Source organism: Lycorma delicatula, chromosome 8 (assembly GCF_047948215.1).
Source record: "Lycorma delicatula isolate Av1 chromosome 8, ASM4794821v1, whole genome shotgun sequence".
NCBI lineage: Eukaryota > Metazoa > Arthropoda > Insecta > Hemiptera > Fulgoridae > Lycorma > Lycorma delicatula.
The window spans coordinates 15,052,784-15,072,199 of NC_134462.1; the positions used below are offsets into that span (position 1 = coordinate 15,052,784).

The 19,416-nt window shown below is 30.7% G+C and overlaps 1 protein-coding gene across 1 annotated transcript in view; it reads right to left on the bottom strand.

The window, feature by feature from the left end:
* The window catches only part of LOC142328805 (sodium-dependent proline transporter-like), a 268,485-nt gene extending 251,905 nt beyond the window's left edge, over positions 1-16,580 (bottom strand). Inside the window, exon 1 of the mRNA XM_075372849.1 lies at positions 16,462-16,580. Within this exon, the coding sequence (XP_075228964.1) occupies positions 16,462-16,546 (85 nt within the window). The 5' untranslated portion in view covers positions 16,547-16,580. The remainder of the gene's footprint in view (positions 1-16,461) is intronic.
* Positions 16,581-19,416: the final 2,836 nt, after the last annotated feature.

A 19,416-nucleotide genomic window follows, 5' to 3' on the forward strand; every position in this document is an offset into this window, starting at 1 on the left:
AAGGCTCGTTTAGCTTGTGCTATTCGGCATTTTATATCGCTCCTGCTTCGTCCATCTTTAGTAATTTTACTTCCCAAATAACAAAATTCTTCTACCTCCATAATCTTTTCTCCTCCTATTTTCACATTCAGTGGTCCATCTTTGTTATTTCTACTACATTTCATTACTTTTGTTTTGTTCTTGTTTATTTTCATGCGATAGTTCTTGCGTAGGACTTCATCTATGCCGTTCGTTGTTTCTTCTAAATCCTTTTTACTCTCGGCTAGAATTACTATATCATCAGCAAATCGTAGCATCTTTATCTTTTCACCTTGTACTGTTACTCCGAATCTAAATTGTTCTTTAACATCATTAACTGCTAGTTCCATGTAAAGATTAAAAAGTAACGGAGATAGGGAACATCCTTGTAGGACTCCCTTTCTTATTAGGGCTTCTATCTTATGTTCTTCAATTGTTATTGTTGCTGTTTGGTTCCTGTACATGTTAGCAATTGTTCTTCTATCTCTGTATTTGAACCCTAATTTTTTTAAAATGCTGAACATTTTATTCCAGTCTACGTTATCGAAAGCCTTTTCTAGGTCTATAAACGCCAAGTATGTCGGTTTGTTTTTCTTTAATCTTCCTTCTACTATTAATCTGAGGCCTAAAATTGCTTCCCTTGTCCCTATACTTTTCCTGAAACCAAATTGGTCTTCTCCTAACACTTCTTCCACTCTCCTCTCAATTCTTCTGTATAAAATTCTAGTTAAGATTTTTGATGCATGACTAGTTAAACTAATTGTTCTGTATTCTTCACATTTATCTGCCCCTGCTTTCTTTGGTATCATAACTATAACACTTTTTTTGAAATCTGATGGAAATTCCCCATTTTCATAAATATTACACACCAGTTTGTATAATCTATCAATCGCTTCCTCACCTGCACTGCACAGTAATTCTACAGGTATTCCGTCTATTCCAGGAGCCTTTCTGCCATTTAAATCTTTTAATGCTCTCTTAAATTCAGATCTCAGTATTGCTTCTCCCATTTCATCCTCCTCAACTTCCTCTTCTTCCTCTATAACACCATTTTCTAATTAATTTCCTCCGTATAACTCTTCAATATATTCCATCCATCTATCGACTTTACCTTTCGTATTATATATTGGTGTACCATCTTTGTTTAACACATTATTAGATTTTAATTTATGTACCCCAAAATTTTCCTTAACTTTCCTGTATGCTCCGTCTATTTTACCAATGTTCATTTCTCTTTCCACTTATGAACACTTTTCTTTAATCCACTCTTCTTTCACCAGTTTGCACTTCCTGTTTATAGCATTTCTTAATTTCCGATAGTTCCTTTTACTTTCTTCATCACTAGCATTCTTATATTTTCTACGTTCATCCATCAGCTGCAATATATCGTCTGAAACCCAAGGTTTTCTACCGGTTCTCTTTATTCCGCCTAAGTTTGCTTCTGCTGATTTAAGAATTTCCTTTTTAACATTCTCCCATTCTTCTTCTACAATTTCTACCTTATCTTTTTTACTCAGACCTCTTGCGATGTCCTCCTCAAAAATCTTCTTTACCTCCTCTTCCTCAAGCTTTTCTAAATTCCACCGATTCATCTGACACCTTTTCTTCAGGTTTTTAAACCCCAATCTACATTTCATTATCACCAAATTATGGTCGCTATCAATGTCTGCTCCAGGGTAAGTTTTGCAGTCAACGAGTTGATTTCTAAATCTTTGCTTAACCATGATATAATCTATCTGATACCTTGCAGTATCGCCTGGCTTTTTCCAAGTGTATATTCTTCTATTATGATTTTTAAATTGGGTGTTGGCAATTACTAAATTATACTTCGTGCAAAACTCTATAAGTCGGTCCCCTCTTTCATTCCTTTTGCCCAGCCCGTATTCACCCACTATATTTCCTTCCTTGCCTCCAACCTCCAATCTCCAACTATTATTTAATTTTCATCTCCTTTTACGTGTTTAATTGCTTCATCAATCTCTTCGTATACACACTCTACCTCATCATCATCATCATGGGCGCTTGTAGGCATATAAACGTTAACAATCGTTGTCGGTTTAGGTTTTGATATTATCCTTATTACAATGATTCTATCGCTATGCGTTTTGAAATACTCCACTCTCCTCCCTATCTTCTTGTTCATCACGAAACCTACTCCTGCCTGCCCATTATTTGACGCTGAGTTAATTACTCTAAAATCACCTGACCAAAAGTCGCCTTCCTCTTCCCGCCGAACCTCACTAATTCCTACTATATCCACATTTGTCCTACCCATTTCCCTTTTTAAATTTTCTAGCCTACCAACCTTTTTCAAGCTTCTAACATTCCACGCTCCGACTCGTAGAATGTTATTTTTTAATTTTCTGGTGACCCCTTCCTTAGTAGTCCACACCCGGAGATCCGAACGGGGGACTACAAAACGTTATTATCTTTTCAGTTTCCATTATCGACTACATTTCTCACGATAAAATAAGTTAAACCATGGAAAAACTTATATAGAATTTACCCAGCCCAGGTTCATTTGAGGATAAATCTTTATAAGATGACAATTCACCACATAATCTTAAAAGTTTGTACCTTGAAACACACTATGAATATTTTGTAGTATTTGAAAAAATGGTGTGCTTGACGGGGGCTCGAACTTAAAACCTTCCAGATTATAACAGATGTTATCACTCTTCCATTGAGGACTGAATTTACCATTCAATTCAAATAACATTGAATTATCAAGATTCTAAATAGAATTTTAATGATATTGATGTCTATAAACATGAATTTTGTTTCAAAAGCTGTCTTATGTTCTTAAAATATAAACTTAAATTATTTTTTTTCTAAGTTAATAAAAATTTATTTATTTTCTGAAATTTAAATATTAAAAGAAGTAAATTAATATAAAAATACTGTACCCGTTCAAAGCCTTTTATACTGTTATATACAGTATTTTGTCTTTTACAGTTAAAAAGTTTTAGCGTTACCATAGGTGCCTGCTACTGCTTTTTAAATAAATATGATTTTTAGAAAGGAAATTAGTTACGTTATAAAGGAAAATTACATTTATATAAAAGTTTGCTACTTTCTATTAAAAAAAAAAGTTATAAATACGTCATTAGGAACGAAATAGATGTATTTAAAAGTTTTTTTTTTATACTTTACGTAATTTTGTAACATTTTAATATTTAATATCTGTGTGTTTTTTTTAAAAATCTAACATTATTATTTTCTAAGTAATATTAGTTATGAACCCCTAATATAGATTTATGTGTGGGTAAGTTATAAATTATGTATTTTACATTATAGAATGCTCTTTATATTTGCTACTAAATTTTTATGATTATTCTCTTACCGTATCACTTTTTTCAGACTTTCATTAGCAGATTTTCTGATACGGATCCAGTTCTTACCTGTTAAAAACTTATTGTTAATTCCAACTCCCTATCATTTATGATTTTTATGATTCTGTAAAAGTTCTTTAAGGTTCATTTTCCTCGTTAGAAGATGAAAAATAAGAATATAATTATAAAATTGTAATTTTAATACTCAAAATTTATAAAAAGGTTAATTTCCTACTTTAACCCTCTAGTGGGATGTGTGTGAAGGTTTATTTTTCTGTCAGAAAATTCTGCATATACAACAATTCTATAAATAATCAAGGTATTACTTAAGAAAAAATGAGTCAATAAGTTTGAGATTTTTTCCAGGATTGTTCAACTAATTATCTCCAGTTTAATACAAGGTATATTTAAACTAACTAAAATAAATCATTTATCTGTAATGTAACTTGTGTTCCAAATCTGTGACAGGATTTAGATAAGTATTTATATTGTTTTATAGGTGTTAGGGCTCTCTGTTGGGTTTGGATAATTATCTTATTTTTGCACTTGATTTTGATGTCATCTTTGTCTTCATCTATCCCACTTCCTAATGAGAAATTAATAGCTTCCATTGTTGTTAATTAATACAAGTTGAATTATTGCAAAGTAATATCTTCTTGTCATTGTAAATCAGCTAATTTCTAAGTCGAGGGTTTTCAAGTGTAAATCCTAATAAAGGTAGTTTATTAGGTAGTTTATTAAAGGTAGTTTATCCTAATAACGGTAGCTTTTATTCGGATTTGAATACTAGACAGTGGATGCTGATGTAATTTGGTGGTTAGGTTTCAATTAACCACACATCAATTAACCACGGTTGGCCTGAGTCTGTACAAGACTACACCTCATTTAAAGAGTGCAACATATATATTCATACATAATTTTTTTTTTGGTCTAGATGTACTATTCAGACCCTAAAAATTATGATTTGCAAAAAAACCGATTTCCCATTTTTGTCTTGGTCACTATATTTTTTCTTTTAATATTCTAGCTATATTCGCCGGGAAAGTAAAAGAAAATTAAATCAAAATTGTCAAATAATGGGCGATTCAAAAAGATCTTCACAAATTTAAAAGCATATAAAAATTTATTTAGATAACATACAGATTCGGTTGAGGTCTCATTTCATCAAATCCTTTTTTCATTAGTACCGAATTCGGCCACTAGTGCTGTTACAGTCTTGTTAAAAATGGATACATTTACTGGTCCGGATCGTGGTTGCTGTGTATTTTGTTTCACGATTTGCAGTCAGCAACTGCAGTTCAACGTAATTTTCGTAGAGACTACGGTAGGCAGCCTCCCAGTAGGCATACAATTTACTCTTGGCTCCAAATCTACGTTGAGACAGGTTGTTCTGTCAAACTTACAAAATCACCAGGACACCCACGCGTCCCTGAAGTTGCTGTGGTACAACTCAAAGAAAGCTTTAAACGTAGTCCGAAGAAATCAACTCGACCTCTGTCAGGTGAGAGTGGCATTTCACAAACGACTGTTTGGTGCGTATTAGGAAAACCATTGCATTTAAAGCCACATAAACTAACAGTGGTTCAACACATTACAGATGACGACAAAATTGCTCAGCAGCAGTTTTGTGTGAAATGATGGATAGAATTGCAGACAATGATACATTTTCAAACAATGTAATTTTTAGCTATGAGTCAACATTTGACATTAATGCGAAGGTGAACATCCATAACTGCCGAATGTGGGGTAGTAAAACTTTGCAGCAAATCGTGATAGCCTTAAGACCAATGTTTTTTGCGCCCTAAGCAAACAAAAACTGTATGTCCCGTTGTTCTTCCAGAAAACAAACATGAATGATATTAACAGGAAATAATTCAAAATTTTCTCAGTGTTATGTCATCATCTGTATTTTTGGAGTTCAATTCATTTGTTTAGTTAGGTATTTTCAATTTTGCTTAAGACTCGGTGAGATGTGTTTTGTTTTGATTTCATTAAATAGTAGTACACCAATGGGAATGTCACTCGTGGCATTCACATCGGTGGCATCCTAGCCGAGGCGGACTGGAATATGACTAAAGCCGAGGTTTCAAAGATGACCTCCGGTAAAGCCCTTAAGGGTTCGGAACGGAGGGGGCGGTGGAGGGTAACTCTTGTTTAGTATTAACTTGTTGTTAGTGACGTTAAGTCAGATGATCGTGATGGCCAATCGATTAGTCCGCCACGTCCGGCAAATTATTTTTCAAGAAATGAACCTTTGCATCTCCTGTAAGGTTTTCATTGAAAACAAGCGGTCCCAGAATTTTATCATAAATAATACCACACCAAACATTAATGTGAAATATATATTGGAAACTAGTTTTTCTACAGTACCATGTGGCTTGTCTTCACTCAATAAATGACTGTTTTTAGAATTGAAGACTCCGTTTCTCTTAAAAGTGGCTTCATCAGTAATTAAAATTGAATTTACCTCATCATCGTCGTCTAGAAGCCAATGTCAGGAGGTTTAACCGCTGGGGGTAATCGGTTGGTCGCAAAATTTTAACCTTATGTAGGCGGAAAGGATACAAACAAGTGTGACATGAAATTCAACTTGTACTAGTACATAGTTGAATTTTTTCTGAATCGCATGATATTCATCATTATTAACACGATGATTTACTTGGCGTTCAGCAGAAAACAAACACGTTGAAAATGACGTCTTTCGCTAGTCGTGTTTCTAAAACAAAGTTTTTGCAGACCTATGTTTATAGAACGTTTTTCATTATTTTTATTAGTAGAACATGTCCTGAAAGTTTTCTCAGTTTCTTCGTGGGACTCCCTATATGTTTTAAGTGAATGGTATTTTCGTACTTCTCGTTTAAAAAAAAAATCAATTTCATCCCCAATCCCACCGTATGACCGAAATTAATACCGTACTTTTCTTCGAAACGTCGGTAAAAAAATCATTTAATAATGTGCAAAATAAGCCGATCAGACTTTTTCAGACTATCTACCGGGTTGGTTTAGTGGTGAACGCGTCTTCCTAATTCAGCTGATTTGAAAGTCGAGAGTTCCAGCGTTCAAATCATATTAAAGTCAGTTATTTTTATACGAATTTGAATACCATATCGTGAATACCGGGTTTCTTTGGTGGTTGGGTTTCAATTAACCACAAATCTCAGGAATGGTCGAACTGAGACTGTACAAAGACTACACTTCATTTACACTCACATATATCATTCATCCTCTGAAGTAATATCTGAACGATAATTACAGGAGGCTAAACAGGAAAAAGGAAAGAGTTTTTCAAACTAAACTCGATCATTCTTAAGAAAATGCCATTAATTAAACCTTAATTAAACTTATTTACCCTTAATTAAACCTTTCAACTGTGTTTTACCTGGAACACATTATATTTGAAAGTATATTTTGTAGATTATATAATACAGTACTAAAATTTCAGAATATAAATATTACAATCGCTTCATAAAAACTGTAAATCAGTCAGGTATTTTACTACATACAAATTTCTTTTTTTGTAACCACAGATATTAATAATATATTTATTTGCTTTTGAAACAGTAGGCAGATGCCCAATTACAGTTTCTTAATGTTATATAAATTTTTAGCGTATAATAAATGCCAAGTCTGACCGGCATTCAAACCAATAAATCTTCCAGATGAAAGGCAGATATGTTACAACTCCGCCATTGAGGTAGGCGTTGTAAAAAAAATAATAAAGTAATATTCAGCATACGTATTTCATAGAATGAGATTTTATTGAATTTTCATGTTTCATAGAATCATAAATGTGTAATAAAATTTTATGATAATATATACGTAGTGATATTTGTAATAAGGTTATGTATATTAAATACTAATGCTTCTGCAGTTTTATGTATGCATATACGAGTATGTATAAGTTTTTTTATAGAATTTTGAGGCAACTCCCGCTAAAACGGTAGTACATAAAAATCGTAAAAATTGCTTTACCGACAGAATAAAAAATTTAAAACATGTAAGCAAAAATGGATAAAATAAATAATCAATAAAGTTTACTTCTAATCAGCTTTACAATCAATAATTTTGTTTTTAAATATCTGCTATATTATATATTACATTCGACATAACAGTTAACAACGATTAAAAAAAGATACATAAAAAATTAATATATTATTTCATATATTTAATATATATAAACAATTGAACAACGGGGAAAAGATAAATTTTAACGGTGTTCCTGACTTTTTTATTTATTATTTATTTTCTATTTATTTCTATATTTCTACTTTTCTATTTATTATTTCCAATAATAAAAAGCCAGCAAATAACTTTCTCGGCTTTACCCTTGACAGAATTTTCAAATACGCCAGTATAATTGTTAAATATTAATAATTCAAGTATGCAATATTTAGAAAATTAAAATGATCAAAATGTACAGTATAACAATTTGACAACAGATTTGATGAGACTTTTACCATAAAAATTATCGACCATCAAAAATATAATTTAGAAACAAAATCAAGTTTTAATACAAACGGTGGGGCTTCAGTTGTTCCTTCCTTGAACGATATTAATATCAAAATTATACTGTATTCAGATTATAATTTATAAAAAAAAGTAGATTTTTAGTAGAAGAGTTTTGGTCCTGCTTAACCCCCTTGCTCAACAACTACGTTTTTGAAGTCTGATTCCATAGGATACTCATTTTACTTGCTTTTTGTAACTTAAAAATGGTTCAACCGTGTCCTCAAATCTTACAACCTTAATTAAACTCATTTCCCGATGTCATATAATGTTGAAATTTTACACGGCGATGTAAGTCGGGTAAAAATACAATATTCCATTGTTATTATCAAAGTTGTTGGAGATACGAAGGGAACATCTTGAGGAATGGAACTGAATCGATAAAATGTAGCTATCGATCCGATTGATTTTTGATTGTTGATTAAGTTTGAGTCGATCAGGTTGCTGGCTAATGAAGCAGATCGAGGGGAGTCACTGGCACCCCCTCTAGCAAGTATGACAACTTGAAAGAGAGGTGGCGACGCTACTTCTATAATCTTTAAAATAGGGGTTTTTGACACCTTTCAAAATCCCTTTCAAAATCCTTTTATTAAAAAAAAAATTCATTTAATTAAATAAATAAGAATGATGTATTCATGAAGGATTGAGTTTAAGAATCCTGAATAAAAATGTAATATTATGTGCAAAACAATTTTTCGATTATCATTTTTTTTTAGGTAGATTTCATAAGATACTTATTGTAATGGGTATCATGATTTGACTTCCAGAAAATTTCGACATATCTTTCTTAAGGCATTCATGGAATCTGAGCAAACAAGAACATCTGAAATGTTGGACTGATTATATATAAGGCCTTATTTTAATTCGTTGCATACAGTTCTGCAACGAAAATACTGGTGATGCTGGTAAGGCATGACCGGTTCGACATGACCAGATATGACTGTTCGGCATGTGATAAGACGACGCTTATATTTCAGTCCGTACCGACTGCAACCGGTACAAGCTCTTCGTATAAAAGTGAAGATTTTTTTGTTATGCTCTTAGTAAATATCAAAAACGGTTCTTACTGTAGTTAATTTTTACTGATGTAGCAACATTTCATTTAAGCGGTAAAGTTTCACGTCACGATGTTCGCATATTGGCTATTCAGTATCCGCAAAAGATTGTACACCGGAGCGAGATTCAGCAAAAATTATTATTTTTTTTTTGCGATTTTTTTTACAAAACTTTATGGCCCTTTCTTTTTTTAAGGAAATTCGGTAACAAAGCATTTTTATCTTGAGATGCTGCAGGACTGGATGACTGGCTTTTTCCGACTAAATGAAGACTTTGAATAATTCATTTTTCATCAAGATGGGGGCCCCATCACATCGGCACGACCAAGTTCGTCGGTTTCTAAATGAAACATTGCCTCGATGCAGGAGAGGGCGTATGGAAGCCCAAAAGTTAACACTACGCTCCTGACCCCCGAGATCTCCAGACATTACACCTTGTAACATTTTCTTATGGGAATATGTGAAAAAATGTCACTATTACCTTCTGATTTGCATAAGCTGAAAACCAGAATCACAGCTGCAGTAACTTCTGTATTTCTTGAATATACCCGAAGCACTTCTAACGGGGGAACCTAAAAAGGTAGTAGTTAAACTCATGGAATTTAAGGCAGTCTTCTCTGCTTTAGTTGAAAGGTGTTTGTGCTTGTAAGCCAAATGAGGTAAATGAAGTTGTAATAAAAGTGGCTGTTTCGGAAGCGCCGAACTATTAAAGAACACGCGGAAAGCCAGTTTGTCTCATAAGAGACCTGAGATGGTGTTTTTTAACAGGAAAGAGAACTCCACAAAGTCGATTATGGAGGATTTTCAGGTTGTTTTTCGAGGCATCATTTTTGAATAGTATATAATTAGTCTTGTGACTGTAATACATTTATTATTAAGAAATATTGTTTCAAATCGTTCATTATTTTTAATACACGCTGTGTTTCTTTACAAAGTATCGGTCCCATTAAATGATTTTTAAAATGTTCGTGACCTTTTTTTTACAAAAGAAGCGCATACAGGAGTATGATAAGCATTTTGTAATAAATTTTGGGCTGTAATTCCGTGTAACACGAATTTGGTAACAATTTGAAACTGAAATAAAGTAACTGAAACGCGAGATGAACAGATTTTTAAAAAAAATTATAAATTAAAAGGTGCGTGAATTAACGGCAATTTTTTCGTTCAAATAAAGCCTAGTTGAATAATTTATTAACTTGTATTTTACTTGCAGCGGAATTCAGTTCAGTTAAAACCGTTTCCCTTGAACTGTAAAAGGACAAAGATATTGTTTGAATCATAGTGATTTCAACAAATTTTAATTTAAAAAAATCCGTAATTTATTTTTCTTAAAGAAATGATTCAAACCATTTACACTTAATGTGACACACACTTTATAAAAAATATAAAGGTAAAATTTAAAACACATTAATTAATAACGATTTTTCTAAGTAAAAAAACTTATCTAGATTTTCCCTGAATGATATGAGCTTTTTTTAAAATGATTTCTAAAGATCTGTTTGCTGGATTTTTAATGTTAAAAAAAAACCAACGCTTCTTTCACAAAAACATCAAATGGTTTTTTCTAAAATAAAGAAGAGAATTGATATTTCTATGATAACTTGATCATCACAGAATTTTACGCTTATATGTTTATTTGTCCATTGATAACTTTTCAATAACAGAAAAGATTTCAATAAAAAATTACAGGATATCTTTTTTCCTTTGAATCCTGCAAACAACTAAGTACTTCAAAAGAGAATACTATTTAAGGTGTCATTCCAGTTTATTGGAAACGAACAACTCAGAACGCTTTGTCGATTTTAGTTTTATTTCTAAACATTTATTTCATAAAAATACTTAAAATTAAAAAAATTTTTACGAAAATATTTTTTTATCATTTAAAAGCTACAGTTATTTCAAATAAATGAACTACACGTTAGTTCAAGGAGTTAATAAATAAAGACTGCTATTAAAAATTAACATAAAATTAATATTTGCTTGTTTAGGATAACTCCTGAATGAGTTTATGAGTTTAAACCAAACCAAAAAACTCGTTCGTTGGTTTGGTTTTATCCCTGTTTCAAAAAATAGATCACAAATCGTTTAAGACAATATCTCTAGGTCGTAATATTTTAGGTAGATTTATTTCATAAGAAAACTACCTATTGTAACAGTTACCATGATTCGCCTTCCGAAAAATTTCGACATATCTTCGCATTTTACATCCCCCAGACCCAAAAACCACCATCATCTCAAAAGTTTATACACTCATATATATATTTCAATTTCTAGTGGACATAATAACTGTCGTAATTTTGTGCCAATCACTTTCAAATCGATTCATAAAATATAACGACCCAAAATCTCGGTCGAGTTCGTTAATGGGCAAAATCGGACCACGAGGAGGCTTTTTCGAAAAAACAAAATATCGCTATAACTTTAAGTAAAAATTATGCAAGTAAAGTTTTTTTATACCACCAACCATTGGCTCAGGGGGGTGGAAAAAATGGGGTTTCGAAAACAAAATCCTACCTTAATAGGTACAATATCCAATCGGTTTAAAGTGGTCGATAGTCCTTTAAACATTACCTAAAACTTTTGTTTGAAACAATTTTTGACATGCCAACCCTTACGGCAAGGGATGACCAAATTATTGCTGGAATTATAAGATAGGGCTTGTGCTAAACATGTAAAACTTTTTTTCACGTGCAACCATTGTATTAAGTAAATTTGAAGTTTTTCTTAACTTTAAGATGAATATTTTTTTTATCCCTCCTTAGCACAGGTGAAATCTTTTTTTTCAACTTTTTTAAATTTAATGATGTTGTTTTATTAATAATTATTAACCTCTGATTGTAAAAAACGTTTTACAATAAATAATAATTCAATAATAACAATAAAAAAAGTTTGAAAAAAAATCTGTTAGTGAAATGAAATTTTAAGTAATTTCCATTAAAAAAAAGGAAATGGAGTCAAATTCAAACCGATGTATCTTCCCCTTGTAAGAACCAAATATTTCATTAATTAAAATTTTATTGTAGCTATAATTCAAAACCAATGAAAATAAATGCCACTTATACATCGCTGAAAAGCTCTCAATGAGGGCTTATTACTGCAGTTAAGAAAACTTCCATATGGATTTTGAGCTTTTTTGGACACTTAATCAAGTCGATTACAATCAATAAGGAAGGTGCATGCGTATAATTATATATTTCAACAGTCCTAAATCCAAAATTTAAACATTCTACGTCTAATCGTTTTTGAGTTATACGAGATACATACACACATAACGTACGTATAGACGTCACGCCGAAAATAGTCAAAATAGATTCAGGGATGATCAAATGGAAATTTCCGTTGAAATCTGAAAACCGAAATTTTACGCGATCACAATACTTCCTTTACTTCGTACAAGGATGTAAAAATCGAGGTTTATAAATAACAGTTTATTATTTTAATTGGTCCCAAATTATTTTTATTGGTAACTGGTCCCTGGTTATTGAGTTCACTGCTGTAAAATTCGATTTCGCAGATCTTGAAGAATAGCAGGCTTAATTGTTAAACCCACCGGGTAGGTCTAGCGGTTCTCATTGGAAATCAACTGATTTCGAAGTCCAGAATTCTAAGGTTCAAATCCTAGCAAAGGCAAGAATAACTTTTGTACGAATTTGAATATTAGATAGTGGACAATAGTATTCTTTGATGGTTGGAATTCAATTAACCACACACCTCATGAATGGTCGACCTGAGACTGTACAAGACAACACTACATTTACATTCATACATATCATCCTCATTCACCCCCTGAAGTAATACCTTACGGTAGTTCCGGAAGATAAACAGAAAAAAATAATCCCGTGGTAGAAGTTTACATATACATATTTGTTGTTTATTTTCTAATGTCGACATATTACAAAACAGAATTATAAACGAGTGTTCCGATGTAAAGTAATAAAATATAATATTACATTTGCTATTTAAAAATTAAATTATCTATTTAAAAATTAAAGAGATAAAACATTTCATTTAATAGAACGTAATAATATTAATAATGCCTATCTTATAAAAACAAAATTTGTAAAAAAAATACAAATAATGTGTATTGACACGCTTATAATAAATTGTAATATGAAAAAAAATGTTTAAATTTAATATTATATAAGATTATAATGCAATATAAATAGGATAGGGTAGCTACACTAATGTCAACCCATCACTTTATAAATGATTTGAAAATAATGACTTGATATTTAATAATTAAAGGTCCGAAGTTTAATATAAACGAGGTCATGGTTTTAAATGGACTTTCATTCATAATCAGTAAAAGATCTTTACTAATTAATAATAATTAAAACTAAATTATTGTTTTTTTATTGTTTTATAAGTTTCCTTTTTGTAAATCGAACATATAGCCGAAAAAAAAATTGCAATTAATTCAGCTAGGTAGTAAAAATATTTTTAATATAAAAATGTACTTAGACTTCAGTACATTTTTTGAAAGGATCCACATGAATAAAGGGTATTGGCCATTTTGATGCTACACAATGATTAAGTACATGGATCTAAATTACAAGATAAAACACATTTACGCACAAAAAATACTATGAAAATGGATTAGGCTTTAACAAATTTATTTTCACCAGTTTTTTTTTAAATAACTGCGAAATCTATGATTTTTTCATTGATAACTTTGTTACTTTCTCGGCTACAGTGATAATACTGCTACAGTAGCTATAACGGGAAAGTATATAGATCGTTAAAAAAAAAACCTAAAAAAAGTTTGAACTTCCAAATCAAAAAAAAATTATTTTCATCAGGCGGACGTTTGTGCGTGTGTATGTTGGCCTGTATTTGGTATTATAACTCTTGACCAATTTTCTCCAAACTTGGTAGAGGTACTACCTTCGGAGGAAACGGATGTATTAAATTTTTGCAAATACTCGAAAAAGGGATGAGTATTTTGACAAAAATAAAATTTCAAATTTTTACTGGGACACTTCAGCAAAAATAAAAGCTAAAGATAGGAAATATATACATCGAACATATACGGATTTTAACATGGAAAATAGAATAAATGAAATGATAGATATAAAGATGCCAAACTCTTTCCGGGAATTGAACTCGTGATCAGCTGATTTAGAAGCCAACTCCACTGAATGCCCCCTACTTAAACTTTTGTCAAGGTCAACTGTAAAAAAAAAAAGCGAATATTATTTATTTCTGTACTTCATTATCCGTTAAGCCGGCAAACTTGATCGGCGGAAAGTTACGCAATTTATTTTTGAAAAACTTTCTGGCTAATTCAATCATTTTAAGCCCTATTTTTTTTATTTTATTTTTTTATGATTAATTCATCATATATCCTTGAAAAGCATGAAATGGGAATTTTGTAGCGTATGAATAATCCATGTCTAACCGTTTCGAACCCGGGACCCCCGGATGAAAGGCCGAGATGCTACCATTCCGCTGTGGAGGTATTTTATCTTATGATAAAATAATTAAAAAATGTTCGATTAGCCTTTGTGGTAAAAAAAACACATTTTTTAATTGTTAAAAATTTATTTAAATCCTTCTCGCAAGTTACCCGTTCCATTTTGAATGTAAAAATATTAATTGTTTAATAGCCCTCACTCTTTAGTATTTCTTGAAAAAAAATAATTAACCAGAAATTTTCACCCTTCTTAGAAAATTAAAACTTTGTTTAGAATTATGGCTGACTCTTTGTATTTTAAAAAATTTTTTTAAATTATTTTTTTTTAAATTTTATTCACACTTTTACACTTTGGGATTGATTATTTTCTTAACAATTTTACCTGAATGTTTTCCCTTGAGTACGTAAGTCACCATGCAAGAAAAAACTTTTTTCTCACAATTTCTCATTTTTAATGCTCAAAACGTAATTTGTTAAACAGTAGTTACTAAAATAACTTAATACCCCTCCCCTAATGTGGAGCTTTCTAATTAAAAAAAAAAATAATAATAATAAAAATGTAAGAGATTTTAGTGAATATTTTAATCATTAAAAAAGCACCTTGATACATGAGCCCCAAAATTTAAAAAAATCGAAAAATTATATTTCGAAATTGTAATACTAATATTAAAAATGTTTATCATTCTTTTATTTTGTTGAGCATCCTAGCTTTAAAAATTAAAATTAAAAGATTTAAATATAATCAAATAAGTAATTTTATAATTAATAATAAAAAAAATTAAATCAATAACATTAAAATTTATTACGATAAATGGTGTTATTATCGTAAAACACTGAAGCAGGCTAATCGAACATTTTTTAATTATTTTATCATAAGATAAAATACCTCCACAGCGGAATGGTAGCATCTCGGCCTTTCATCCGGGGGTCCCGGGTTCGAAACTGTTAGACATGGATTATTCATACGCTACAAAATTCCCATTTCATGCTTTTCAAGGATATATGATGAATTAATCATAAAAAAATAAAATAAAAAAAATAGGGCTTAAAATGATTGAATTAGCCAGAAAGTTTTTCAAAAATAAATTGCGTAACTTTTCGCCGATCAAGTTTGCCGGCTTAACGGATAATGTAGTACAGAAATAAATAATATTCGCTTTTTTTTTACAGTTGACCTTGACAAAAGTTTAAGTAGGGGGCATTCAGTGGAGTTGGCTTCTAAATCAGCTGATCACGAGTTCAATTCCCGGAAAGAGTTTGGCATCTTTATATCTATCATTTCATTTATTCTATTTTCCATGTTAAAATCCGTATATGTTCGATGTATATATTTCCTATCTTTAGCTTTTATTTAAAAATTGATAATTTTCGAGTTTTTTCCCTTTAATGAATGAATCCAATTATTAACTTGTAATTGAGATGTGATAAAATAGTAAATGATGAAAAATTATCAAAACCAAATTGATAATGAAACCTAGGACATTCGGTATATTACCTTATTTGTTATATCAAGTGAACTATACCCAGGTAATTTTAAGAATAGTCAAAGAAATCGGATTTTTTCAGATTAATGATTCAAGGTTTAACCAAGGAATGAATTTCAACATGTCGGAACATTTAATACGTTTAAAAACAAATTTCAGATCTTTAAAAATTAAAAGATTTGAAATCTTTAAAAATATATATTACTAATTTTCAGAAGGAAAAATTTTAAATACGAGTATCAACCTTTTCCAGTAATTAAATAAATTACTTAAAATTCAATAACTAATTAATTCGTTCATAACATTTATTTATAATATTTTTTGATCTACTTTTGTTGGGAATCGAACCGAGTACCAACTGATTGTAAGAAAAACTAAAAAAATATTTTTAGTAATGCAAAATTAAAAATTAAGAAAAGTTTGTAAAGTATTACGTAAACATTTATGTTTATGAAATGAATTTTAATCGTACAGGTATGTTTTTTAAATGTTTACAATCATTCATTCAATTTTATAAAATTATAAACATCTACGTATATGTGGGTGGGTGCGCGCGCATATGTACAAATAATTTTTTTGGGGGAAATTTAAAAAAAAATTATATATGTAAAGACCTTTTTAATACATAAAATAACACGATTTTATAAACTGACCGGTTGAAGATACCACACTACTAATTGTATTAGCAGATGCGATATTTGTGGCGAGCGAAATATCTTCTTGTTTGCGTTCCTTCATGCTAGTTCGATCACGCACTCCAGCTCAGCCTCCCCGCGACTAAAGCAACGCTTCTCTATCTGCCCCCGGACAAGCCCCTGCTGTTAGCGCCACACGCCTGCTCACTTCCACCTACACATCTGTCCCCCACCAACATCATATTTCAAGGGCATTTCGTCTACCCTGACGACTTCGTGTCATCCATCCGCTTCTGAATGTACCTTTTTTCTTATATAATACACCGTTTTCTAAGGGGGGTGATTAATCTAATAACAAGATATTTAATGACAATTTTATAGCTTAATGAAATTAATTGTCCGGCGTTATTCGTTAAATATTTAATCATTTTATAATTAAATATGCTTTCTACATCAAAACTTATTGTTGAAAACAAATCTGATTTAAATTTAATTTCGAAGAATAGTTATTATGGTATGTGTAAATGAATCGTTCATAAATTTCTTGCTTTTAAACCAAAAATAAAAAATTGATGGTATTTTAGGGTTTTATTTTATTTTACAAACTTTTCTGTACAACCGATCAATTTATTAAAAAAATCCGTTTTTTAAAAAAATACATAGAAATATCCTAATTGGCTGTTTTTTAATTTAACTCAAATTAAAAACCATATTAAACAAGAAAAAATTATAAATTATAAACAGTAAAATATAAATATATCTTCTAATCTAATAGGTAAATAATAATATATTACATAGTCATGTCAGGAATGTGTAGATATTGTACTTAAAAAATAAAAGGAAGGATATGCCCCAGTATTTATCCAGATGGGACAAGGGAAATCGTGGTGAACTCTTGATCAGAGCAGCATCACAAAATAAAAAAAAACTTATGTGACTAAAATCCATATTAATTATTTGAAATATATATACGTGACATAATATTAAGGTAACTACATGAAAATAGTAATTATAAATAAAATGAGGTCTTTGGAACAATTCTCAGATAACCAATTTCGAGTGAGGTAAGAAACCTCACAAAAAATATTTTACTGGAAGGGTTCTTTTCAATGAGGGTTCATACGCACTGTATATACATATATTAATAAAATTTAGGAATCCTAAGACATCTTTTCAATCCTTAAACATAGAAAAGTGTAATTTGGAAAATTCTCCTACCTCAAAAACAGATATTTTTGGCTTGAGACTATCCCATCCTCAGCAACCAGGATCTCCGAAGGAAATAAAAAATTTAAATAGAAAGAGTAGGATTGTGATGCATTATTTTAAAGGACATTAAATAAAATTTGATGAAAAAACTTCAGGCTATAACAACCTTTCCAACTGCGACAATTTCATTTTTTTTCTTTTTAAATTAGTTTCAAAAGTGGCCCATACATTACCTCTTAAATAACTGCTCAACAGTAAAACATTAAAAAAAATAAAATTCACTGAATGATTTTAATCATTTTTTAATGCAACTACTACTTGGGTTCTACCGTAGACCACCTTCAAAACCAGCTGTAAAAAATTTTATACAGGCGCCATTTAGGTTAGAGAAGTCATAGCGAGATGTTTATAAAGTCAGAATTTTGTTTTTTAATGCTCTTCAAAATCATATTTCACAATCTTACCCTTTCTTTTTATAAGTCCTAAGTTGTTTCCTGGTGGGGGTCCTGAATGCGGGAAGCCTGGTGATCTCATGCAGAAAAATCTGCAGCTCATGCAGATTTGCATGGGATTTGCATCTCATGCAAATTTGGGTAGGAGCATTTGCTAAATTCCATTTTTTCATGTTTAACTATTGAAAAGCATACTTTATGAACAGGCTTTATTATTATTATTATATATATATATATATAATATTATAATTTTATAATATATAATATAATACTTCAGAATTAGTTAATTTTGCTGTTGCCTCTTTATTCCAGGATGTACGATATCTTATCAACGGGCAAGAAATAGCGTCGGTAAAAAATTTAGGCGTGACCACGGTTATGAAAAATGCTGTTTCAGTGACAAACTCTCTACTACCATCGGCCGAAATAGCCGGATGGATCAGTGGAAAAAATAAAGTCGATTTAAATGAGAATGGTACTTTTAATTAATGCATACTGTTATCAATGTTGTTAGGTTTTTCCGAAGATTATAAAAAAATAATCATAAACAATTGACAGGAATTAGTGTTGAGGCGATTTGATAGTGATTTAAACGCGATATGCGCTACGGTTCCCGATCGTAAATCTAAGATAGAATTAACAGACGTCGTACGGGTTGTTCCAAATTTAAAAGGCGCGCCTGGATATGAATTGGAATTAGCTAAGATAAAAGATCAAACTAAAGATGTATGTACGAAGTTCAGAGCGTGGGATTTTCATGAAAATACAGCGGTTCCTCAAACGAATTCTTTTATATGGAACGTGACAACTTTGTCTGAAATAGATAAACCGCGCTATGTTATTATAGGTTTTCAAACCGATTGGAAAGATAACACTGAAGCACACGTCAGAATTTGATTCTAGTAATGTAAAAAATATTATGTAATGATAAATTCAAATAAATATCCGTATGAAGATTTACAAGGGAATCAAAAGTAATATATAGGTTTGTTTATTAATTTTCAAAAAAGTATCCTATAAAAATTGGATACATCATCATCATCATTTACCGATTATAAAAACAAATAGCCTTTATATGTGATAGATTGCTTGCGACAATATGAATCAGTAAAGATGGGTGTAATAGATTTAAAAATTAAAGTTGAAGCAGAAGAAAATTTTAAGCCTAATACAACTGTGTATTGTTTATTAATATACGATATAGTTACATACTCTCCCTGGACGGGCACTGTGTAAAAACAATAGTAATAAGTTAAAGATTGCAGATTATTTAATTTAATAATTTCATTTTTTTTAAATTTTTAATTATATA